We start from the raw sequence: 25,580 nt of genomic DNA, 5'->3' as shown, positions 1-25,580 counted from the left end.
GTTTCCCCCAACTGAAGTTACTTCATCTCAACAGTCCTATGTGGAAACAGCAATCGATTTTAGTTACTATCTGCTAAAATCATCTTCCTCTCACAAACAGAAATCTTCATCCTTTTCCGTTTCAGAGTAAATAGTACATACCAGCACTATTTTAAAATAACAAACACTTGATAGAAGAATAAAAAACTACATTTAAACACCAAAAAAACTCTTAACCATCTCCGTGGAGATGTTGCCTGTGCAACGGCAAAGAGAATGACTGGGGTGGGCGGAGCCTAGGAGGGACTATATGGCCAGCTTTGCTGGGACTCTGTCATTTCCTGTTGGGGAAGAGATATTCCCACAAGTAAGGATGACGCCGTGGACCGGACACACCAATGTTGGAGAAATAAGACCGCTATGGGATGGAATAGAATCTCACTTTAAAAAATATTCTGAACGCATATTTTACACTAACCCTTAGGATAGCCCTTTTAAATGGCCTACCAAAAATTGCATGTAGACTGAGACGGACTTTACTACAGATACTCTCCACAGCTCATGACTTATTGACAACATCAGGAAAGGAGGTTGAAACGAAAAACAAGGGATTACACGGATCGGACCTACTGTATAGGATATATGGTGCCAAGTTAAAGATGGAGTTATAACTAAGAGAGAGTGAGCAAAGTTTGAGTTATTTTAAATTTACTTTTTGATTGAATTTTAATTGCAAGTCTATTTTCATTTTATTTGATGGTTGCTTAGGTTTGTCTCTTACATAAGCCTTTTCTGAAGTAATGATGCCTAACAAAAGAGATTTCATTGTTAGTAAAGAGGTATTTGACAATGATAAACTTGTAATAATGTGAGACCAACACTGAACTCAGAAAAAATGTCAAGTCCTCTGTTCATACTCATTATTGAGAAATCAATAATAATAATAAAAAAAAAAGTGACAGTTAACACCTTGTAGTTACGATACATTTTAGATGTGTTTTCCATACAATAATGTATCAGCCAAGTGTAAACATTTGTAAAGCAAATTAACATGCTTCTTACTGCAGTTATTTTTTAATAGTAAAACTCCATCCAACAATTTTTTTGGAGGAGCAAATCTGGGCTTTAGTCTGAAAACATCAAGGCTAGCCACTGTCATAATATTATTATAAATTGTGTTTTACAATGTGTTATAAGATAAAGCCAATTATGGAAATAAATGTAGCAGGGTTAGCCTTGAGAAGTCCGCAGGGTACATTTCAGGTTCTGAGAATTAGAAAAGCTACAATTTTATGTGCTGCTTTCCCACCCCCCCCCCCCAATTATTATTATAAATTCACAAAATAAATATTGTATTAAAAGCAATACCTTCTCTGCGCCGTTAACCAGTCTGACAAAATTCCCCTCTGGGTTAATATCATCTACAGACACAGGTCCTGAAGAGGAGGCTTGCTGAACAATCTTATATTTGCTTCTGGTTTCTGGACTTTCCGTTTCCTGCAGCTTTCTTTTCTTACCACGTAACATACGACTTTTGTGACTTGCAGATGCTCGAGACACTGCAGTTCTCTGAGAAGGGCTGGGTGATAGTTTCAGCCTATATTACACAAACATTTTATAAAATGAACAAATATTAGACTACAATGCTTTTATCATTTTCCCCCATCTCTTTATATCATATGGCAACAATTTATATCTAATATAATATATACACACACTTTCCAATTTACTTCTTGGTATCTTTTGTTGAAAATAGAGCAATGCACCTCAGGTGAGTCAATAACAAGAGGCATATTTGTGCAGCCACTAATCAGAAGTTAGTTACCAGTAGTACATTACTGTTCCAGAGCCTTTCTAGGAAAGTTTTCCCAACAAAAATATACCAAAAAAACAAAAGCAAATTAGATAAAAAGTATATTGGAAAGTAGTTTACAATTGCAAGATCTGAATCGTGAAAGTTTAAATTTTGACTTTACCATCTATTTAAAGCTTCTAAATCCTAAAAAGGTAAACTCAAATCACAAGGAAGCTAAACACTGATCAGAGTGTATCAAAATATGTGCTTAACTCCTTAGAAAAGAATTGAATTGTTTAAAATGACAGCAAAGTTTATTAGAAAATATATCTCTCTCTATAGCCATCTCTCTCTCTCCCCCCCCCCCCTGTGCTGGATAAAGCTACTTTTGTTTTCATGCTTGTTAATAATTACCCACAGAGCTATGGAAGTTGTCCATATTGACCAGTGCGCCGTTAATAATGATCATATTGCCATTCTCTCATTATGCATGACAGATAGTTTAATCTCCCTTTAATGACTAACTAATATGCTTACCTTTGTTCTTCTCCTTCCAGCATTTTTCTGTATGCATTTATTTCCATATCTAATGCAAGCTTCACATCCAGTAGTTGCTCATATTCTTCCAGTTGCGACTGCAATTTGTACCTCATTTCAGAAACCTCTCTATCTTTTTCGCTCATCTGTCTTCTGTGCATGTCATGTTCATGGTCTAGAATTTCCTGCAACTCTCTAACTTTAGCCTCCAGCCCAGAATTCTACCAAAAACAAAGCTTGTTACAGATGCACCACTCTAGTTTCAATAATTCTATAAAAGCGTAACACAGAGGAATGAATAAGAAAATGATACCTGCTTTTGACAATGACTTAGTTGTGATGTTAAAGAATCTACTCTCATCTTTGTTGCCAAGATCTCTTCCCTAGTTGCACTGGCATAATCACTGTTTTTTGTGGCTGCAAGCTGTGCATTCTCCAACTGTAGAAAATGTATGGGAAAAAAAGCAATGTTAGGGTTACCAAATCTGTTATATCTCTAGTCCAGTACAGAGCAGGTTTATAGAAAGTGCGAGTTAGAAAGGGTTGTAATCTGCAATATAAAAAGAAAAAAGTTAAATACACATATACCAAGTTTGCGCAGTGATCTTCAGTAAATAGCCATCATAAGACCTGTACCTGAAATTGTTCATTCATTGCTTCTATCTGATCTTGAACCTCATACTCTATCAAACTGCTAACCATATCCACTGCTTCAAATGTCTGTACTATCACCTCACTTCTGCTCTCAGTATGTTTAATGCACTGTTTCTGTAGATGCAAACAATATTTGAAATCTAAAAAGGAACAAACTGTCAAAAATAACCATAAATATGCTATTATAAAAGACATTTTTTTAATTAGTTTTGCTAATAGAGTATAAACTTAGTTTAAACTAAAGATTTATTGTAACATTTCTTTTGTTTCACATAAAAGGAGGGGATTTAAAAATTATTATTCAATTACATGTTCCTGTCCTAAATACACAAAATATTTCTATGCTAAGCTTGAAGAGGGGTGTCCCTCTTCACCAGTGGGGCAACGCCCTTCAAAGCCAGTGAGTATTATTATAAAATGCACAAGTGATGCCAATGTATTTGTTTCAGTTAAATATAATTGTAACATTTCTTCAATCCTGCTTATATACACAAGCATGACATTCGTTAATGCTGTATGGGATCTATAAAATGTATGCTAATGTACAAATAGAAAACTACAATGGGACACAATTTATGGGAAATACTTAAAGTGAAGGTAAACTTTGATGAATGAAAGCCCTTTTTTTAAAAATACTATTAAAAACGGGGGCATTTTCATTCATCAAAGTTTACAAAACAGCCGTTTTGATTAAAAACTTACCCCTCTTCTTTGCACAGCTAGAGCAGCTTCCCCCACCCGGAGATCCTCTTCACACCTCAATGACTAATCCAGCTTCCTCCAATCACGGCATGGCCTCAGGCAATGACTACCCTGGGGGGAAAGCCGTGATTAGAGGAAGCTGGATTAGTCATAGATGACGTGTGAAGAGAGGATCTCCGGGTGGGGGAAGCTGCTCTGGCTGTGTAAAGAAGAGAGGTAAGTTTTTAATCAAAGCGGCTGCTTTGTAAACTTCGATGACTGATAAATGAAAGCCCATTTAAAAAAAAATACTATTTAAAACAGGGGCACTTTCAAAGTTTACCTTCACTTTAAGATTTGGAAAACTGGCAATATAAACTGAAATATAAGAGGTGAAACAGTTTCACCGCAATTTTTCTTCTTCTACTTTTCAAATAGGAGGGACCATTGAGATAACATTCACATTCTTCCGCTTATACTCAATTCAATTTGAATACCTACAGGTTTTTTTTTTGTTTTTTTTTTAAATATTACCTTTGCATTAAAGTTCTTCTCCAGATGCTCTTTGTAATCCATGATTTGTTGCTCATGGTCTTTCCGCAGGTCCTGTAGAGCCTCAGCTAACTTGCTTTCAAATTCTACCCGGCGTCCCGAGTCTATTTCAACTATCCTTGACTCATGACGGCTCTTCATTTCCCGCACCTCCTATAAAGAAAAAAAAAAAAAAAAACTGACAACTATTCAAGTGTAGCTTTTGAAAAAAAAAAAAAAAAAACACACTATATATATATATATATATATATATATATATATATATATATATATATATATATATATATATATATATATATATATATATATATATATATATTGGAATCACTGTTTAAATACAACAATCAACTTAAAAGGGAACCACAACACCCGATTGACATATACTAAACTAACTTGATCTAATTGTGCAAAATAAACTAACAATGTCTTTTCATATTTCATCTTACTGAATTCTGTAAAAGCTTTATGATTTAAACGTTGATCTGCAGCATTACATGTGCTATGCAAGCTGCCATTTTTTTTAAAGTACATTCCACAACACTGTCACATGATACACACAGCACCAGCTATTACTAAATCAAGACTGCATACAGCATTAGTCTTTTTTTGAATAATCAGAAAAACATAATTTATGAAAGAACTTACCTGATAAATTCATTTCTTTCATATTAGCAAGAGTCCATGAGCTAGTGACGTATGGGATATACATTCCTACCAGGAGGGGCAAAGTTTCCCAAACCTCAAAATGCCTACAAATACACCCCTCACCACACCCACAAATCAGTTTAACGCATAGCCAAGAAGTGGGGTGATAAGACAAAAGTGCGAAAGCATAAAAAATAAAGAATTGGAATAATTGTGCTTTATACAAAAAAATCATAACCACCACAAAAAAGGGTGGGCCTCATGGACTCTTGCTAATATGAAAGAAATGAATTTATCAGGTAAGTTCTTACATAAATTATGTTATCTTTCATGTAATTAGCAAGAGTCCATGAGCTAGTGACGTATGGGATAATGAATACCCAAGATGTGGATCTTCCACGCAAGAGTCACTAGAGAGGGAGGGATAAAATAAAGACAGCCAATTCCGCTGAAAATAATCCACACCCAAAATAAAGTTTAAATCTTATAATGAAAAAAAAAACTGAAATTATAAGCAGAAGAATAAAAGTGAAACAGCTGCCTGAAGTACCTTTCTACCAAAAACTGCTTCAGAAGAAGAAAACACATCAAAATGGTAGAATTTAGTAAAAGTATGCAAAGAAGACCAAGTTGCTGCTTTGCAAATCTGATCAACCGAAGCTTCATTCCTAAACGCCCAGGAAGTAGAAACTGACCTAGTAGAATGAGCTGTAATCCTTTGAGGCGGAGTTTTACCCGACTCTACATAAGCATGATGAATCAAAGACTTTAACCAAGACGCCAAAGAAATGGCAGAGGCCTTCTGACCTTTCCTAGAACCGGAAAAGATAACAAATAGACTAGAAGTCTTTCGGGAATTTTTAGTAGCTTCAACATAATATTTCAAAACTAACTACATTCAAAGAATGTAACGATCTTTCCTTAGAATTCTTAGGAATAGGAAACAATGAAGGAACCACAATTTCTCTACTAATGTTGTTAGAATTCACAACCTTAGGTAAAAATTTAAAAGAAGTTCGCAACACAGCCTTATCCTGATGAAAAATCAGAAAAGGAGACTCACAAGAAAGAGCAGATAAATCAGAAACTCTTCTAGCAGAAGAGATGGCCAAAAGAAACAAAACTTTCCAAGAAAGTGATTTAATGTCCAGCGAATGCATAGGTTCAAACGGAGGAGCTTGAAGAGCCCCCAGAACCAAATTCAAACTCCAAGGAGGAGAAATTGACTTAACAGGTTTTATACGAACCAAAGCTTGTACAAAACAATGAATATCAGGAAGACTAGCAATCTTTCTGTGAAAAAGAACAGAAAGAGCAGAGATTTGTCCTTTCAAGGAACTTGCAGACAAACCTTTATCCAAACCATCCTGAAGAAACTGTAGAATTCTAGGAATTCTAAAAGAATGCCAAGAAAAATGATGAGAAAAACACCAAGAAATGTAAATCTTCCAGACTCTATAATATATCTTCCTAGATACAGATTTACGAGCCTGTAACATAGTATTAATCAGAGAGTCAGAGAAACCTCTGTGACTGAGAATCAAGCGTTCAATCTCTATACCTTCAAATTTAAGGATTTGAGATCCTGATGGAAAAAAGGACAGAAGGTCTGTCTTGTGACAGAAGGTCTGGTCTTAACGGAAGAGTCCACGGTTGGCAAGTTGCCATCCGGACAAGATCCGCATACCAAAACGTGTGAGGCCATGCTGGAGCCACCAGCAGAACAAACGAGCACTCCTTTAGAATCTTGGAAATTACTCTTGGAAGAAGAACTAGAGGCGGAAAGATATAGGCAGGATGATACTTCCAAGGAAGTGACAATGCATCCACTGCCTCCGCCTGAGGATCCCTGGATCTGGACAGATACCTGGGAAGCTTCTTGTTTAGATGAGAAGCCATCAGATCTATTTCTGGAAGTCCCCATATTTGAACAATCTGAAGAAATACCTCTGGGTGAAGAGACCATTCGCCCAGTTGTGACATTGTCCGTCTGAAAACAAATGAACGACTCTCTTTAGAAGAGGCCATGACTGAAGAGCTCTGAAAATTGCACGGAGTTACAAAATATTGATTGGTAATCTCACCTCCTGAGATTCCCAAACCCCTTGTGCTGTCAGAGACCCCCAAACAGCTCCCCAACCTGTCAGACTTGCATCTGTTGAAATCACAGTCCAGGTTGGAAGAACAAAAGAAGCCCCCTGAACTAAACGATGGTGGTCTGTCCACCACGTCAGAGAGTGTCGTACAATCGGTTTTAAAGATATTAATTGAGATATCTTTGTATAATCCCTGCACCACTGGTTCAGCATACAGAGCTGAAGAGGTCGCATGTGAAAACGAGCAAAGGGGACCGCGTCCAATGCAGCAGTCATAAGACCTAGAATTTCCATGCATAAGGCTACCGAAAGGAAAGATTGAGACTGAAGGTTTCGACAAGCTGAAACCAATTTCAGACGTCTCTTGTCCGTCAGAGACAGAGTCAAGGACACTGAATCTATCAGGAAACCTAAAAAGGTTACCCTTGTCTGAGGAATCAACAAACTTTTTGGTAAATTGATCCTCCAACCATGTTCTAGAAGAAACAATACTCCTAAAAGACTGGAAAGGTTCTTTATAGTGAAAATGAGCAAAGGGAATTGAATCCAATGCTGTGGCCATAAGACCTAAAACTTCTATGCATATATAGCAACTGAAGGAAATAATAGAGACTAAAGGTACCGACAGACGGAACCCAATAGAATTATCCCTTGTCTGATAGAGACAAAGACAGTGACACAAACTTTCTGGAAACCTAAAAAAGGTGACCCTTGTGTGAGGAATCAAGAGCTTTCGAAAAAAAGATCCTCTATGTCCTGAAGAGCAAGTGAATCATATGAGATTCCGCATCCTCAGAAAATAATCTGAATGAAAACAGATAAAAGAAAATATGCATTTATTGTATCTAATGAAAACAAATAATGCTATTAATGACCATAAAAAGGCAAAATAGTTTGAATAAAACTCCAAACCCGGTTCCTAAAAAAGGAACTGGAAGAAATACCCCAGAAGATTCCAGGTCTGAGCAGCGCTTGAACCCCATGGGTGCCCAGCCATGCTTCAACAGTACCCAAAATATATAGGACAGAAACACACTTAAAGAAAGTGTTAGCCTTACTGGAAAGGTAAGAAAAAAATGATTTATTCATATGCATTATCCCAAATATGAAACCGACTGTCTGAAATAAGGAACGTTGAACATCCTGAATCAAGGCAAATAAATGTTTAAACACATATTTAGAACTTTTATATAAAGTGCCCAACCATAGCTTAGAGTGTCACAGAAAATGAGACTTACTTACCCCAGGACATTCATCTACATGTAGTAGAAAGCCAAACCAGTACTGAAACGAGAATCAGTAGAGGTAATGGTATATATAAGAGTATATCGTCGATCTGAAAAGGGAGGTAAGAGATGAATCTCTACGACCGATAACCGAGAACCTATGAAATAGACCCCGTAGAAGGAGACCATTGAATTCAAATAGGCAATACTCTCTTCACATCCCTCTGACATTCACTGCACACTGAGAGGAAAATCGGGCTCCAGCCTGCTGCGAAGCGCATATCAACGTAGAATCTAGCACAAACTTACTTCACCACCTCCATTATATAGTTTCCTCTAAGTCTTTAAACAATTCATTTATACAGAATGTCATAGCAATACTAACCAACAGGAAAGGATTTGATGAATGCACTAATCAAACATACAGCATGAAAATATAAGTTATGATGAGTACAATTTAATTTGTCTACTGTCTAGCTTCACCATCCCAGCCAGTTCATAAAATGAAATATACTAAATCAGCTACAAAAAAAAAAATATAAAAATAAAAAATCAGTTTTAAATTGTGCTTGACTTCACACATTAACTATGGGGTATACACAAAATACTCCCACTGGCCATTTAGCTTATTGTCTGGAAAACGTACCTTACCATATGCAGTAGCATTAGCAATTTGTCTTTTTTGCAGTGTGTTTAAAGGATATGAAACCCAAAACAATTATTTTGTGATTCAGACAGAGCATACAACTAAAAAAAAAAAAAAAAAAAAAAAAAAAATGTACTTCTTTCAACAAACTTTGCTTCGTTCCATGGTATTAGTTGTTCAGGAGATACCTAGGTAGGTGTCTGCAGCACTACACAGCAGTAAATAGTGCTGCCATCTAGTGCAAACTGATAACATTCTTGTAAAACTGCTACTATTTAGTGCTCCAGACACATGCATGCTCATGAGCTTACATCCCTGCTTTTCAACAAAAGATACTAAAAGAAATTGATTAGAAGTAAATTAGAAAGTTGCATGCTCTATCTGAATGATAAACCTTTTTGGCTTCAAATCCCTTTAATGTAAAAAACAAAATGTATGATTACATGATAAATTTATTTCTTCAAGATGTGGTGAGTCCACAGGTTCATCTTAATTACTGTTGGGAATACCACTCCTCCTAAGCAGGAGGCGGCAAAGAGCATCACAGCAAAAATCGACCGAAAGTAAATGGAGAAAGGAAAGCAATATAAAGGTGCAGAGGTGTCTGAGCTTCAGTCAAAATCCACAAAACAAAAAAGGGTGGGTCCGTGGACTCGCCACATCTTGAAGAAATAAATTTATCAGGTAAGCATAAATTTTGTTTTCTTCTAAAGATGTGGTGAGTCCACGTATTCATATCAATTACTGTTGGGAACCAATACCCAAGCTAGAGGACACAGATGTAAAAGGGAGGGATAAAAAAAAACCAGCATGCCTAAACGGAAGGCACCACCGCTTGAAGAACCTTTCTCCCAAAAGCTGCCTCAGCCGAGGCAAAAGTATCAAATCTGTAAAATTTTTGCAAAGGTATGCAAAGACCAAATGGCAGCCTTGCAAATCTGCTCCATAGAAGCATAATTTTTGAGAGCCCAAGAAGAGGCTACAGCTCTGGTGGAGTGAGCCTTAATTCTCTCTGGAGGTTGCTTCCCAGAGGACTCATATGCCATGCGAATCACACTTCGCAGCCAAAAAGCAAGAGTAGAGGCAGATGCCTTCTGACCTCTATTCTTTCCAGAAACACAAACAAAAAGAGCAGAAGACTTTCAAAAGGCTTTAGTCCAAATAAAACTTAAGAGCACGTACCACGTCCAAATTATGTAACAAACGTTCTTTATGCGAAGGCGGCTTCGGACAGAGAAGGAACAACAACAATTTCCTGGCTAATATTCTTAGTAGATACAACTTTGGGACGAAAACCCAACTTAGTGCGAAGAACAGCCTTATCTGCATGAAAAATAAGATAAGGAGAGTTAATCTGTAAGGCAGACAGTTCAAAAACCCTTCGGGACGAAGAAATGGCCAACAGAAATAACACCTTATAAAAGCTTAATATCAAGAGAATGCATTGGTACAAACGGACGCCGCTGCAAAACTTTAAGAACAAGATTGAGGCTCCAAGGAGGAGCCACCGCCTTAAACACAGGCCTAATTCTGACCAAGGTCTGACAAAAAGATTGAACATCTGGCACCTCTGCCAGACGCTTGTGCAATAACACTAACAAGGCTGAAATCTGACCTTTCAAGATGCTAACAGACAAACCTTCCTCCAAGCCCTCCTAGAGAAAAGATAAAATTATCGGGATCCTGGGGGGGCGGAGCCTATGCTTTGAGCGGCAGGACGTGTTTTGGAGAAGCTCCTATTTGTATTCTATAAACTTTGCTTTATATCTTTAACTACGTAGAGATAATTCACTACAGATTGTTATCCTGGGAAGCTAAGTTTGTCTACCTAACATATTTGGAGTGCAGGAGCGGACAACGGACACCCTGACCAGCGTTCCCTCTAAGGCCAGTTTTGTGTGCGGCCCAGCAGTGAAACAGTTAATTAGTCAACCACACCCTGCAATTAGCAAACACTGCACAATGCTGATGGCAAGTTATGGTTCTCTTGTTAACTGTTTCACTGCTGGTCTGCACACAAAACTGTACTTAGAGGGAACACTGACCCTGACCTATGTTTTCCAAGCAAGCCGCGCACATTGTTTGTCAGTAGCGTGGCTAGGGCTGCCGCATAAAATTCCCCAATAGGCCTCTGGGTCTAAATGTACACAGATACGACCTTTATTACAAACCCTGATTTCATACCTCTTCCTCATAAAAGCTACTTTGGATATTGAGCTACAATAATTCGCTATATGGAAAATTCTGCAAAATTCGGCATCAAGGATCGATTTGATTTTAGAGGAGATGCGCATAAGTATGGACGAGCACTTCCACTGTCTCCTTAGAGATATTGAGGCCTTAGTTGTTCCGAAGCTGACACAACAGGCAGATGACAGCATAGAGATCCCATCGGTTGAAACAGAAGCGTTACGTCAAGATGACCCTGTGGATCATTTCATACCGTTAATACCTACCTCGGAGATGCCTTCTAAGTTCTGTCGCTCGGAGAGGAGGATCGGGCGTGCAGAACTGCTGTGGCGGCTGGAGAGAGAGGCGATGGCGGAGATTTCTGTGATCGGGAGAAAGTCTGGGGGCGAGAATCTATCTATCTATAAGGTTCACCTATGTGTTTCCCGCAGGACAGGTATCTATGGCTGGAGTCTGCTGTTTACCGATAGTTCCTTTATCTACTTCAGCTGTATATGTCACTTGGCCGTGCATATTTTGGCAGTCGGACCTCGCCGCTGAATATGAGAGATCCGAGATAGGCTACCAGTGGAGACAGCTGAATGGTCTGTGCCAGATCTACTGCCTGAGGCAAGCTGCGCACAAAGTTGGAGTGGGGTAATTTTCGCACATTCTGAGGCGGCCACTTGGTGATCTTAGCTGCCCAGCCGACTGGAACTTATATTTAGAGTAAACACGGCCTGATGGTATATCTGAAGCTCCTCAAAGTTTAACTGACAGTGAGTAAAGCAGAAGCAGGATATTTTTAATGTTGTTTGGGAGAGTGTTATACTGTCGGCACATTAGCATATGCTATAGGGAATATTGCCTGTTAATATGAACATACTTGGATATACGAATACACTGGATTATGCAAAGTACTCTTACACAGCCAATTGACTGAACTTTGGACTTGCTATATCCAGTTTATCATATTAAAATGTCTTCTAGAAGGCTGCTGCTCACAACACTATCAGATTGTGCGAAAGCCCCCAGGGTCTATATAGTTTATATGTTTAGTTTCCATATAGAGCTGTATTACGTTTTGGGTATAATTTTGCTATGCTGTCTCTTCACAGGTTTAGAACTTATAGTACTAATGAGGCAGTGATATTTTGAAATTCATATTAGTTCAGCCGTGACAGTAATTTTCATTTAGTTTAACATAGCTAGAGAAAGGCTAATGCAATTTTCAATATTCTCTCTTTGCAGATATTATATCTTCAAGTTTTTATACTAATATCTTTGTATGGAAGCATACTAAAAGGAGCGTATGTCAATTTTTGCTTTTTTTTTTTATGTATTTGCCTCTAACATATCAATGTTTGGTCAATTAAATTTTATATGTGCTCCCTGACTACTATTGATATCTAATTGTTATTGTGCTTCATCTGTTTGTGGGTATAGGGCCCATACCCAAATGGCAGGACCTACATGTGAGAAATGAAGACATATAATGTTTATTCCCCATTATTTTAGTGCTGATGCCTTCAAATTTTATTTTTTACTAGCACAGGCCACAACATAGTTCACTGTTTTAGCGTTAGTAATAGTTTCATGACCTATTCTTGTGCTAATCTCACTATGACCATATGGCTCACCTGTTCATTAGTTTCGCTCCCAACTTAGTTCCAAATTTCTGTAACAATTAAATTAGTGAGTGCCATCAATTTAGCATTAAAGCTATTACCTCACTAAGTTGGCTTTTATATCCCTGCTAAGATTCGATATATTAAACATAGACTCCTCCTACTCCTGAAGGTGTTTCTGCAAATAGATATTTAAATACGCCATAACGAACCAATAATAGTCTAATATATCCCCTGATGTTACAGGCTTTGTACCCTATTGCCCAGTTAATCTCCGTGAGTCCTTTCATAGTACTCCTGCGCTTAAATATGCTCCTAACCATACTCATAGTTTATTAATATGATATGATCCAAAAGTTATTATCTCTATTTTTATAATATAAATGACCTATACGAGATATCTCTATACTATATTCAGCATATATCATGAAAGCTCCTTCTAATATTGGTTATTATGTTTCCATTTGTTCTACCTATTAAGCTAAGGGACACAGATCTTACCTTTAAATTCCTATAATCCATGTCATTGTGTTGAATCATAGATGATATTGATAATCCTTCCCTGAATATGTATGTGTAATTATAGGTATCAGGGCACGAAAGGGGCCCTATATGCCAAAAAAAACTTAAATTTGAGGCTAGCTTTAAGTCCCATTGAACCACACAGATAGCATTACATTACTGGAATCATCCAGGGTTCTTAGAGTTTTCTTTTTTATTTCCTCTAGTTTTCAAAATGTCAGCTTTCACTTTTGCCATATTCTACTGGTGTAATGCTTTGTGTAGGACCTGTGATGTATACTCCTACAAATTGCCCTTACAGGTTGGGGGCCTATGCTTGTGATTACTTTGTATGTACTGTTATATTTTTTTTTTCCCTCAATAAAAATTATAAAAAAAAAATAAAAAAATAATTATCGGGATCCTAACCTTACTCCAAGAATATCCCTCGTCTTCACACCAGAAGAAATATTTCCTCCAAATCTTCCTGGTAACAGGCTTAAGAGCCTGAATCAGTCTCGACTACTGACTCTGAAAACCCCCACTTGCATAAGATCAAGCGTTCAATCTCCAAGCAGTCAGCTTTGGAGAAACGAGATTTGGATGAAGAAGGTCCTTCCTCAGGTGAAGTCTCTACAAAGGTAGAGATGACATCTCCACCAGGTCCGCATACCAAATTCTTAGAGGCCAAGACGGGGCGATCAGGATCACTGATGCCCTTTCCTGTCTTATGAGAGCAATCACCCGAGGCAGAATGGCAAACGGTGGAAACAGATAGGCCATGCTGAAGTTCCAAGGAGCCACCAGTGCGTCTATTAGACACGCTCGAGGATCCCTTGACCTGGAAGCTTTGCATTTTGACGAGACGCCATGAGGTCCAGATCTGGAATCCCCCATGTGAACAGATAACAGTGGTTCTCCGCCCACTGAATAAACCGAGACACCTCCGTCATAGCTAGAGAACTCAGAGTTCCCCCCTGGTGGTTGATGTACACCACTGAAGTTATGTTGTCCGACTGGAACCTGATGAACTGGTTCAAGGCTAACTGAGGCCGAGCCAAGAGCGCATTGTAAACTGCTCTCAGGTGTTGATCGGCAGCTCGGATTCCTCTCGATTCCAAAGACCCTGAGCCTTTAGGGAATTCCAGACTGCACCCCAGCCCACTAGACTGGCGTCTGTCGTTACCATCACCCAAGAAGGTCTCCGAAAACAGGTGCCTTGGGTCAGGTGATCCCAAAAATGCCCCCACATGAGAGAATCCTTCGACTTCTGGTCTAGAGCTAACTTTGGAGATAGATACATATAATCCCCGTTCCGTTGCCTGAGCATGCGCAACTGCAGAGCTCTCAGATGAAATCGGGCAAATGGCACAATGTCCATAGCAGCCACCATTAGACCAATTACCTCCATACATTGGGCAACTGAGGGAAGAGGCGTCTCCTGAGACCGGCAAGACAAAAGGAGCTTGTCCGTTCTGGTCTCTATCAGGAAGACCTTCATCTGGACAGGATCTATGATCATCCCTAAGAACACTACTATTGTTGCTGGGATGAGAGAACTCTTCTCCAGATTCACCTTCCATCCGTGAGACAGGAGGAAGGCCAGTAACCTCTGTGTAAGATGCTGCCTGAGAAAAGGAAAAGGCCTGAATCAGAATGTCATCCAGATAGGGAGCCACTGCTATCCCCCTGGATTGAACCACCGCCAATAGGGCTCCTAGGATCATTGAGAATATCCTGGGAGCCGTGGCCAGACCGAAGGGTAAAGGTCACAAACTGAAAGTGACTATCCAGAAATGCAAACCTCAGGAACTTGTAAAGATGCCTGTGAATGGGAATGTGTAAGTATGCATCCTTTAGATCTAGAGTCATATATTGACCCTCTTGCATCAAGCAAAGAATTGTCTGAATGGTTTCTATTTTGAAGGATGGAACCTTGAGGAATTTGTTGACATTTTAAGTCTAGAATCAGGCGGAAAGTCCCCTCTTTTTTGGGCACCACAAACAGGTTTGAGTAGAATCCCAGACCCTGTTCCAATCTTGGAATGGGTACAATCACTCCCAGGGCTGAAAGATCTTCGACACATTTTAAGAACGCATCTCTCTTTATCTGGTTTACAGATACCCTGGAAGGTGAAACCTGCCCCTGGGGGGACAACCCTTGAATTCTAACCTGTAGCCCTAAGAAACAAAAATTTCCACCGCTCACCGGTCCGGAACGTCTCTTAACCAAACCTGGGCGAAATGAGAAAGTCTGCCCCCTACTTGATCCAAGCCTGGGGGAAACCCCATCATGCAGATTTAGAGTCGGCCGCAGGCTTCTTGGTCTGCTTCCCCTTACTCCAGGACTTATTCGGCTTCCAGGATGGCTAATTATTATCCTGTTTGGCTGAGGAAGACTTTCCTCTAAAGTTCCGAAAGGAACGAAAATTACTCAGGTTTGCTTCTCTTATCCTGGGTCAGAAAAGACCCTTTCCCGCCTGATATCAGAAATGATTTCTGCCAAACCCAGTCCAAATAAGGTCTTCCCCTTATAAGAGAGCCATCAGTTTAACCTTGGATGAAACATCAGCTGACCAAGGCTTTAACCATAAAGCCCGCCTGGCCAAAATGGCAAAACTTGATGCGTTAGCTCTCAATCTAAGGACCTGCAGGACATCATCAGCGATATAGGAGAGCTCTTATCCTGTCCTGGATCTCATATAGAAGCATCTCCTCTTGCAGATAATCTGTCAATGCCTCAAACCAGTATGAGGCTGCACTAGTTACCATTGCAATACAAACCACTGGTTGCCATTGAAGACCAAGATGTACATAAATCTTTTTTAAATAGGTCTCCATCTTCTAATCCATTGGATCTTTGAAGGAGCTACTATTTGAAAGATATAGTAGTATTCGTGGCCAAAGTAGAAATGGCACCCTCTACCTTGGGCACTGCAGCCCAAGATTCCTTAATCGATTACTCTACTGAAAACAAATTTTCCTAAACACTGGAGATGATGTAAAGGCCACTCCTGGCTTCTCCCACTCGTGGGCTATAATCTCCTTTCCCTATCCAGTACTGGGAAAACCTCTGAAGAAGAGGTAACATCAAAACAAAAAAAACTAAGTTTATTGGACTTCTTAGGCGTGTTTACCGCTGGGGTCTCAGAGTCATCCAAAGTAGCTAAAACCTCCTTTAATAGTAACCGGTGTTCTAGCTTAAACCTGAAGGAAGATCCTTCACCATCAGTCTGAGTCTGAAATTTCACCCTCCGAGTGAGAGTTTTCCTCATCATCAGATCTTAGAGGAACCTGAGGGTCAGAATTAGTAACATACACCCTAGTCTCTGAATTTTTAGATTTCCTCTTGCGCTTCCCTGAAAACCTGGGAAACTCTGCCAAAGCTGCAGATACCGCTGAGGATACCTGTGCAGAAATCTCTGCCTTTATAAATGCTCCACTGGGAGTAAGAGGAACCGCAGGACACCATGTAAGACGCCATAGATGCTTGGGACGAAATAGGGGGAAGGCCCTGGCAACACTTGGACAGTATTAGTTATTTGTAGAGCGCCAACAGATTCCGCAGTGCTATAAACAAAGGCAGAGTACAACAAAACAATTAAAGGGATCAAATGGGTAGAGGGCCCTGCCAAGAGTTGCACTGTGGTAGTCAGCTCTTAAGAAGGTGATCTACAAACAGCTGGATTCTTAGGCTTATATGCCAAGGGGGTTCAGGGGATAGCAATGGAGGAGTGGAACTGGTATAAAGAAAGGTTAGCGTAGGTTGTATGCATTCCTGAACAGAGTCTTTACGGAGCGCTTGAAGCTTTCAAAACTAGAAGAGAGAGTCTTGTGGAGCGAGGCAGAGAGTTCCACAAGATGGGAGCCAGTCTGGAGAAGTCCTGTAAACGGGAGTGTGATGAGGTGACAAGAGAGGAGGAGAGTAGGAGGTCATGAGCAGAGCGAAGGGAACAGGAGGGAGAGTATCTGGAGACAAGGTCTGAGATATAGGGGGGGAGCAGTGCAGTTGAGGGCTTTGTATTTCAGAGTGAGAATTTTGTGTTTGATCCTAGAGGAAGCCAGTAAAGGGATTGGTAGAGAGGTGCAGCAGTTGAAAAGCGACGTGTAAGGAAGATAAGTCTGGCAGAGGCATTCATTATGGATTGTAAAAGGAGCTAGGCGGCAGGTGGGGAGACCAGAGAGGACAGAGTTGCAGTAATCGAGGCGTGAAAGAAAACATAATTTATGCTTACCTGATAAATTCCTTTCTCCTGTAGTGTAGTCAGTCCACGGGTCATCCATTACTTATGGGATATTAACTCCTCCCCAACAGGAAGTGCAAGAGGATCACCCAGGCAGAGCTGCTATATAGCTCCTCCCCTCTACGTCATACCCAGTCATTCGACCGAAACCAAACGAGAAAGGAGAAACTATAGGGTGCAGTGGTGACTGGAGTTTAATTTAAATTTTAGACCTGCCATAAAAAACAGGGCGGGCCGTGGACTGACTACACTACAGGAGAAAGGAATTTATCAGGTAAGCATAAATTATGTTTTCTCCTGTTAAGTGTAGTCAGTCCACGGGTCATCCATTACTTATGGGATACCAATACCAAAGCTAAAGTACACGGATGACGGGAGGGACAGGCAGGATCTTTATACGGAAGGAACCACTGCCTGAAGAACCTTTCTCCCAAAAATAGCCTCCGAAGAAGCAAAAGTGTCAAATTTGTAAAATTTGGGAAAAGTATGAAGAGAAGACCAAGTTGCAGCCTTGCAAATCTGTTCAACAGAGGCCTCATTCTTAAAGGCCCACGTGGAAGCCACAGCTCTCGTAGAATGAGCTGTAATTCTTTCAGGAGGCTGCTGTCCAGCAGTCTCATAGGCTAAACGTATTATACTACGAAGCCAAAAAGAGAGAGAGAGGTAGCAGATGCTTTTTGACCTCTCCTCTGTCCAGAATAAACTACAAACAGGGAAGAAGTTTGGCGAAAATCTTTAGTTGCCTGTAAATAAAATTTCAGGGCACGGACTAAGTCTAGATTGTGCAGAAGTCGTTCCTTCTTCGAAGAAGGGTTAGGGCACAGTGATGGAACAACAATCTCTTGATTGATATTCTTGTTAGTGACTACCTTAGGTAAGAACCCAGGTTTAGTACGCAGAACTACCTTGTCTGAATGAAAAATCAGATAAGGAGAATCACAATGTAAGGCCGATAACTCAGAGACTCTACGAGCCGAGGAAATAGCCATTAAAAACAGAACTTTCCAAGATAACAGCTTGATATCAATGGAATGAAGGGGTTCAAACGGAACACCCTGTAAAACGTTAAGAACTAAGTTTAAGCTCCACGGTGGAGCAACAGTCTTAAGCACAGGCTTAATCCTGGCTAAAGCCTGACAAAAAGCCTGAACGTCTGGAACTTCTGACAGACGTTTGTGTAAAAGGATGGACAGAGCTGAGATCTGTCCCTTTAAAGAACTTGCAGATAAACCCTTTTCTAAACCTTCTTGTAGAAAAGACAATATCCTAGGAATCCTAACCTTACTCCATGAGTAACTCTTGGATTCGCACCAGTGTAAATATTTACGCCATATCTTATGGTAAATTTTCCTGGTAACAGGTTTCCTAGCCTGTATTAAGGTATCAATTACTGACTCCGAAAATCCACGCTTTGATAAAATCAAGCATTCAATCTCCATGCAGTCAGCTTCAGAGAAATTAGATTTTGATGTTTGAAAGGACCCTGAATTAGAAGGTCCTGTCTCAGAGGCAGTGACCAAGGTGGACAGGATGACATGTCCACTAGATCTGCATACCAGATCCTGCGTGGCCACGCAGGCGCTATTAGAATCACCGATGCTTTCTCCTGTTTGATACTGGCAATCAATCGAGGAAGCATCGGGAAGGGTGGAAACACATAAGCCATCTTGAAGGTCCAAGGTGCTGTCAGAGCATCTATCAGGACCACTCCCGGGTCCCTGGATCTGGACCCGTAACAGGGAAGCTTGGCGTTCTGGCGAGACGCCATGAGATCCATATCTGGTTTGCCCCAACGTCGAAGTATTTGGGCAAAGACCTCCGGATGAAGTTCCCACTCCCCCGGATGAAAAGTCTGGCGACTTAGGAAATCCGCCTCCCAGTTCTCCACGCCTGGGATGTGGATCGCTGACAGGTGGCAAGAGTGAGACTCTGCCCAGCGAATTATCTTTGAAACTTCCATCATCGCTAGGGAACTCCTTGTCCCTCCCTGATGGTTGATGTAAGCCACAGTCGTGATGTTGTCCGACTGAAACCTGATAAACCTCAGAGTTGCTAACTGAGGCCAAGACAGAAGGGCATTGAGAACTGCTCTCAATTCCAGGATGTTTATTGGAAGGAGACTCTCCTCCTGAGTCCATGATCCCTGAGCCTTCAGGGAATTCCAGACAGCGCCCCAACCTAGTAGGCTGGCGTCTGTTGTTACAATTGTCCAGTCTGGCCTGCTGAAAGGCATCCCCCTGGATAGATGTGGCCGAGAAAGCCACCATAGAAGAGAATCTCTGGTCTCTTGATCCAGATTCAGCATAGGGGACAAATCTGAGTAATCCCCATTCCACTGACTTAGCATGCACAATTGCAGCAGTCTGAGATGCAGGCGTGCAAAAGGTACTATGTCCATTGCCGCTACCATTAAGCCGATAACCTCCATGCATTGAGCTACTGACGGGTGTTGAATGGAATGAAGGACACGGCAAGCATTTAGAAGTTTTGTTAACCTGTCCTCTGTCAGGTAAATTTTCATTTCTACATAATCTATAAGAGTCCCCAAGAAGGGAACTCTTGTGAGTGGCAATAGAGAACTCTTTTCTACGTTCACCTTCCACCCATGCGACCTTAGAAATGCCAGAACCAACTCTGTATGAGACTTGGCAGTTTGGAAATTTGACGCTTGTATCAGAATGTCGTCTAGGTACGGAGCTACCGCTATTCCTCGCGGTCTTAGCACCGCCAGAAGAGAGCCCAGGACCTTTGTAAAGATCCTTGGAGCCGTAGCTAACCCGAAGGGAAGAGCTACAAACTGATAATGCCTGTCTAGGAAGGCAAACCTTAGGTACCGGTAATGATCCTTGTGAATCGGTATGCGAAGGTACGCATCCTTTAGATCCACTGTGGTCATGTACTGACCCTTTTGGATCATGGGTAAGATTGTCCGAATAGTTTCCATTTTGAACGATGGAACTCTTAGGAATTTGTTTAGGATCTTTAAATCCAAGATTGGTCTGAAGGTTCCTTCTTTCTTGGGAACCACAAACCGATTTGAGTAAAACCCTTGTCAGTGTTCCGACCGCGGAACCGGGTGGATCACTCCCATTAGCAAAAGATCTTGAACACAGCGTAGAAACGCCTCTTTCTTTGTCTGGTTTGTTGACAACCTTGAAAGATGAAATCTCCCTTTGGGAGGAGAAGATTTGAAGTCCAGAAGATATCCCTGGGATACGATCTCTAACGCCCAGGGATCCTGGACATCTCTTGCCCAAGCCTGGGCGAAGAGAGAAAGTCTGCCCCCTACTAGATCCGTTTCCGGATCGGGGGCCCTCACTTCATGCTGTCTTAGGGGCGGCAGCAGGTTTTCTGGCCTGCTTGCCCTTGTTCCAGGTCTGGTTAGGTTTCCAGCCCTGTCTGTAACGAGCAACAGTTCCTTCCTGTTTTGGAGCGGAGGAAGTTGATGCTGCTCCTGCCTTGAAGTTACGAAAGGCACGAAAATTAGACTGTCTAGCCCTTGGTTTGGCTCTGTCTTGAGGCAGGGCATGTCCCTTACCTCCAGTAATGTCAGCGATAATTTCTTTCAAACCGGGCCCAAATAATGTCTGCCCTTTGAAAGGTATGTTAAGCAATTTAGATTTAGAAGTCACATCGGCTGACCAGGATTTTAGCCACAGCGCTCTGCGCGCCTGGATGGCGAATCCGGAATTCTTAGCCGTAAGCTTAGTTAAATGTACTACGGCATCAGAAATAAATGAATTAGCTAGCTTAAGGACTCTAAGCTTGTCTATAATTTCATCCAATGGAACTGAGCCAATGGTCTCTTCTAGAGACTCAAACCAAAATGCCGCCGCAGCCGTGACAGGCGCAATGCATGCGAGGTGTTGTAATATAAAACCTTGTTGAGTAAACATTTTCTTAAGGTAACCCTCTAACTTTTTGTCCATTGGGTCTGAAAAGGCACAGCTATCCTCCACCGGGATAGTGGTACGCTTAGCCAGAGTAGAAACTGCTCCTTCCACCTTAGGGACCGTCTGCCATAAGTCCCGTGTGGTGGCGTCTATTGGAAACATTTTTCTAAATATAGGAGGGGGGGGGAAAAGGGCACACCGGGCCTATCCCACTCCTTGGTAATAATTTCTGTAAGCCTTTTAGGTATAGGAAAAACGTCAGTACACACCGGTACCGCATAGTATCTATCCAGCCTACATAATTTCTCTGGGATTGCAACCGTGTTACAATCATTCAGAGCCGCTAATACCTCCCCTAATAATACACGAAGGTTCTCAAGCTTAAATTTAAAATTTGAAATGTCTGAGTCCAGTTTATTTGGATCAGATCCGTCACCCACAGAATGAAGCTCTCCGTCTTCATGTTCTGCCATTTGTGACGCAGTATCAGACATGGTTCTAACATTATCAGCGTACTCTGTTCTCACCCCAGAGTGGTCGCGTTTACCTCTAAGTTCTGGTAATTTAGATAAAACTTCAGTCATAACATTAGCCATGTCTTGTAAAGTGATTTGCAATGGCCGCCCTGATGTACTTGGCGTCGCAATATCACGCACCTCCTGAGCGGGAGATGCAGGTACTGACACGTGAGGAGAGTTAGTCGGCATAACTTTCCCCTCGTTGTCTGGTGAAATTTTCTTAAAATGTACAGATTGGCTTTTATTTAAAGTAGCATCAATGCAATTAGTACACAAATTTCTATTGGGCTCCACATTGGCTTTTGAACATATTGCACAAAGAGATTCCTCTATGTCAGACATGTTAAAACAAACTAGCAATTAGCCTAGCAAGCTTGGAAAATACTCTTCAAATAAATTTGCAAGCAATATAAAAAACGTTACTGTGCCTTTAAGAAGCACACAAAAACTGTCACAGTTGAAATAACAATGAACCGGATTAGTTATAGAAACCAAATTTTCACAGTAAATGCATAAAGTTAGCAAAGGATTGCACTCACTAGCAATGGATGATTAACCCCTTAATATCAGAAAAACGGATAACAATTGAAAATATAAGCGTTTTAATCACAGTCAAAGCACAGTCTCACAGGTCTGCTGTGAGTGATTACCTCCCTCAAAACTAGTTTTGAAGACCCCTGAGCTCTGTAGAGACGTCCTGGATCATGCAGGGAGAAGAAGGCAGACTGTGACTGAATTTCTAATGCGCAGTAAAAGCGCCAAAATAGGCCCCTCCCACTCACAATACAACAGTGAGGGAAGCTCAGTAAACTGTTTTAATTCAAAAACAAACGACAGCCATGTGGAAAATAACGCCCAAAACAATTTTTCACCAAGTACCTCAGATAAATAAACGATTAACATGCCAGCAAACGTTTAAAATATAATTTATGAAATGTTATTAAAAAGCCTGCTGCTAGTCGCTCACACTGCAGATTAGGCTAAAAGTTATATGTATACAGTATTTTCCCAGTGAAGTGCCATTCCCCAGAAATACTTAATTGTAAACATACATACATATCAGCCTGATACCAGTTGCTACTACTGCATTTAAGGCTGTACTTACATTACATCGGTATTAGCAGTATTTTCTCAGTCAATTCCATTCCTTAGAACATAATATACTGCAACATACCTCTTTGCAGGTGAGCCTGCCCGCTGTCCCCTGTTCTGAAGTTACCTCGCTCCTCAGAATGGCAGAGAACAGCAAATGGATCTTAGTTACGTCCGCTAAGATCATACACAAACTCAGGTAGATTCTTCTTCTAATGCTGCCTGAGAAAAAAACAACACTCCGGTGCCGTTTAAAATAAACTTTTGATTGAAGAAATAAAAACTAAGTTTAACAACCACAGTCCTCTCACACATCCTATCTATTAGTTGGGTGCAAGAGAATGACTGGGTATGACGTAGAGGGGAGGAGCTATATAGCAGCTCTGCTTGGGTGATCCTCTTGCACTTCCTGTTAGGGAGGAGTTAATATCCCATAAGTAATGGATGACCCGTGGACTGACTACACTTAACAGGAGAAAGAGTGGATTAAAATCTTAGTTGTGTCTTGTGTAATTTTAGAGATGTTTTTAACGTGGAAGCGGCAGGCTTTACCCAAGGACTGAATGTGAGGAGTGAAAAAGATCTGAGTCAAATGTGACCCCGAGACATCGGGCATGCGGGGTAGGGGGTAATGGAGTTGTTGACAGTTAGAGAGAGATTGGGGGTGGAGATTTTGGAAGAAGGGGGGGAAATAAGGATCTCAGTTTTGGAGAGTTTAGCTTGAGGTAGTGAGAGGACATCCAGGAAGAGATGTGAGAAAGACAGTTAGTGACAAAGGTTAGCAAGGAAGGAGATAGGTCTGGTGCAGAGAAGTAGATTTGGGTGTCGTCGGCATACAAATGATATTGTAAACTGTGGGACTTTATTAGGGAACCTAGTGATGACAAGTAGATTGAGAAAGGAACCGAGGACAGAGCCTTGTGGTACTCCGACAGAAAGTGGTGACGGGGCAGAGGAGGCCCCAGAGAAGGCTACACTACAGGTACTGTTTGACAGGTAGGAAGAGAGCAACAAAAGGGCTGTGTCACAGATGCCGAAGGATTCGAGGTTTTGGAGCAAAAGAGGGTGGTCAACAGTGTCAAAGGCTGCAGACAGATCAAGGAGGATAAGCAGAGAGAAGTGGCCTTTTGATTTTGCTGTAAGTAGGTCATTGGTAACCTTAACAATTGCCGTCTCTGTTGAGTGATGGGGACGAAATCCAGATTGCAGTGGGTCAAAGAGGGAGTTTATTGTAAGGAAATGGGATAGGCTTGCATAAACTAGTTTTTCGAGAAGCTTTAAGGCAAGAGGGAGGAGGGAAATAGGGCGGTAGTTGGATAGGGAGGTAGGATCAAGGGAAGGTTTTTTGAGGATAGGTGTGACCAGTGCAAGTTTCAGCAAAGAGGGAAATATACCGGTGCTGAGGGAGAGGTTGAAAGCGTGTGTGAGTATAGTGGTAAGGGTAGCAGCTGTGAGGGGATAGGGTCAAGGGGACAGGTAGTGAGGTGAGAGCGCAGTATAAGTGCCGAAACTTCTTCCTCAGTAACAGGGGAGAATGAGCTAAGTTTAAGGTTATGTGGGTTGTGGTTGATTGAGAGCATTTGAGGGGGTGAGAGAATGGAATTATGTTGAGAGCCGATTTCATTTCTGATGGAGTGGATTTTGTTATTGAAGTGGCTGGCAAAGTCTTGAGCTGACAGAGAAGTTGTATTAGGAGGTGGGGGAGGGCAGAGAAGGGTATTGAAAGTGGAGAACAAACGTTTTGGGTTTGAAGAAAGATTAGAGATAAGGAGTAGAGAAGTAGTGTTGCTTATGGAGATTAAAGGGCAGAATAGTAGGAGTTCAAGATAAATTTGTAATGTTGAAAATCAGCTGAGCTCCTAGATTTTCTCCAGTGCCGCTCAGCAGTACGGGAACATCTGCGTAGGTATCGTGTCATAGGAATATGTCAAGGGCGGATGTAAGGGTGGAATTATAGTGACAGATAGATTGGTCAGGGCAGGAGAAGGAGGAGAAGGATGAGAGGAGAGGTTTGAGGGAATTAGAAAGCTGTTGATCTAATGACATAATGCTTCTGTGAAGTTTGGTGTGAGGAGCAGAAGAAGGAGGGAGAGTTGTAGGGAGAGATGATATGTTGCAAGTAAGGAGATGGTGGTCAGAAAGAGGGAGTTTGTGAAGTTTGAGAGAGTGAATCGATAGCTAAAGATTAAGCCAAGGGAGTGACCATCTTTGTGAGTGGGAGAATCACTCAATTGTGACAAACCGAAATAGGAAGTGAGTTGCAGAAGTTGTTTTGCAGAGGAGGCAGTGGGATTGTCAAGAGGGATGTTGAAGTCGCCAAGAATGAAGGAAGGGGTGTCTGAGGAAAGGAAAGAAGGCAGCCAGGCAGCTAAGTGATCTAGAAATTTAGTTGAGGAGCCAGGAGGACGGTATATGACCACAACACGTATAGAAAGAGTAGAGAATAAGTGAATCATGTGGGTTTCGAATGTGGAAAATGTGAGGGAAGAGATGGGATGTATTTATTGAAAGGTGCAACAAGAGGAAAGCAAAATACCCACACCACCTCCTTGTCTATTACCAGACCTAGGAGTGTGGCTGAAGTGGAGACCACCATGTGAGAGAGCCAGGTTTCTGTTAGGGCCAGAAGATTGAGGGAGTGGGAGATAGAGAGGTCATGTACAGAAGTGAGCTTGTTGCAAACAGAGCAAGATTTCCAGAGTGCACAAGAGGAATGTGGGTAAG

The 25,580-nt window shown here is 41.2% G+C and overlaps 1 protein-coding gene across 1 annotated transcript in view; it reads right to left on the bottom strand.

The window, feature by feature from the left end:
• LOC128664506 (lamin-L(III)-like) overlaps nucleotides 1-25,580 on the bottom strand; it is a 102,291-nt gene that overhangs the window by 39,176 nt on the left and 37,535 nt on the right. The window contains exons 4-7 of the mRNA XM_053719327.1: nucleotides 4,181-4,351; nucleotides 2,625-2,750; nucleotides 2,312-2,532; nucleotides 1,348-1,576 (exon numbers count right to left, since the gene is read on the bottom strand). Of these exons, the coding sequence (XP_053575302.1) occupies nucleotides 1,348-1,576; nucleotides 2,312-2,532; nucleotides 2,625-2,750; nucleotides 4,181-4,351 (747 nt within the window). The remainder of the gene's footprint in view (nucleotides 1-1,347; nucleotides 1,577-2,311; nucleotides 2,533-2,624; nucleotides 2,751-4,180; nucleotides 4,352-25,580) is intronic.

Source organism: Bombina bombina, chromosome 6 (genome assembly GCF_027579735.1).
Source record: "Bombina bombina isolate aBomBom1 chromosome 6, aBomBom1.pri, whole genome shotgun sequence".
Classification (NCBI taxonomy): Eukaryota; Metazoa; Chordata; class Amphibia; order Anura; family Bombinatoridae; genus Bombina; species Bombina bombina.
The sequence above is the reverse complement of the archived record's forward strand: the minus strand, read 5'-3'. Positions and strand labels throughout refer to the sequence as shown.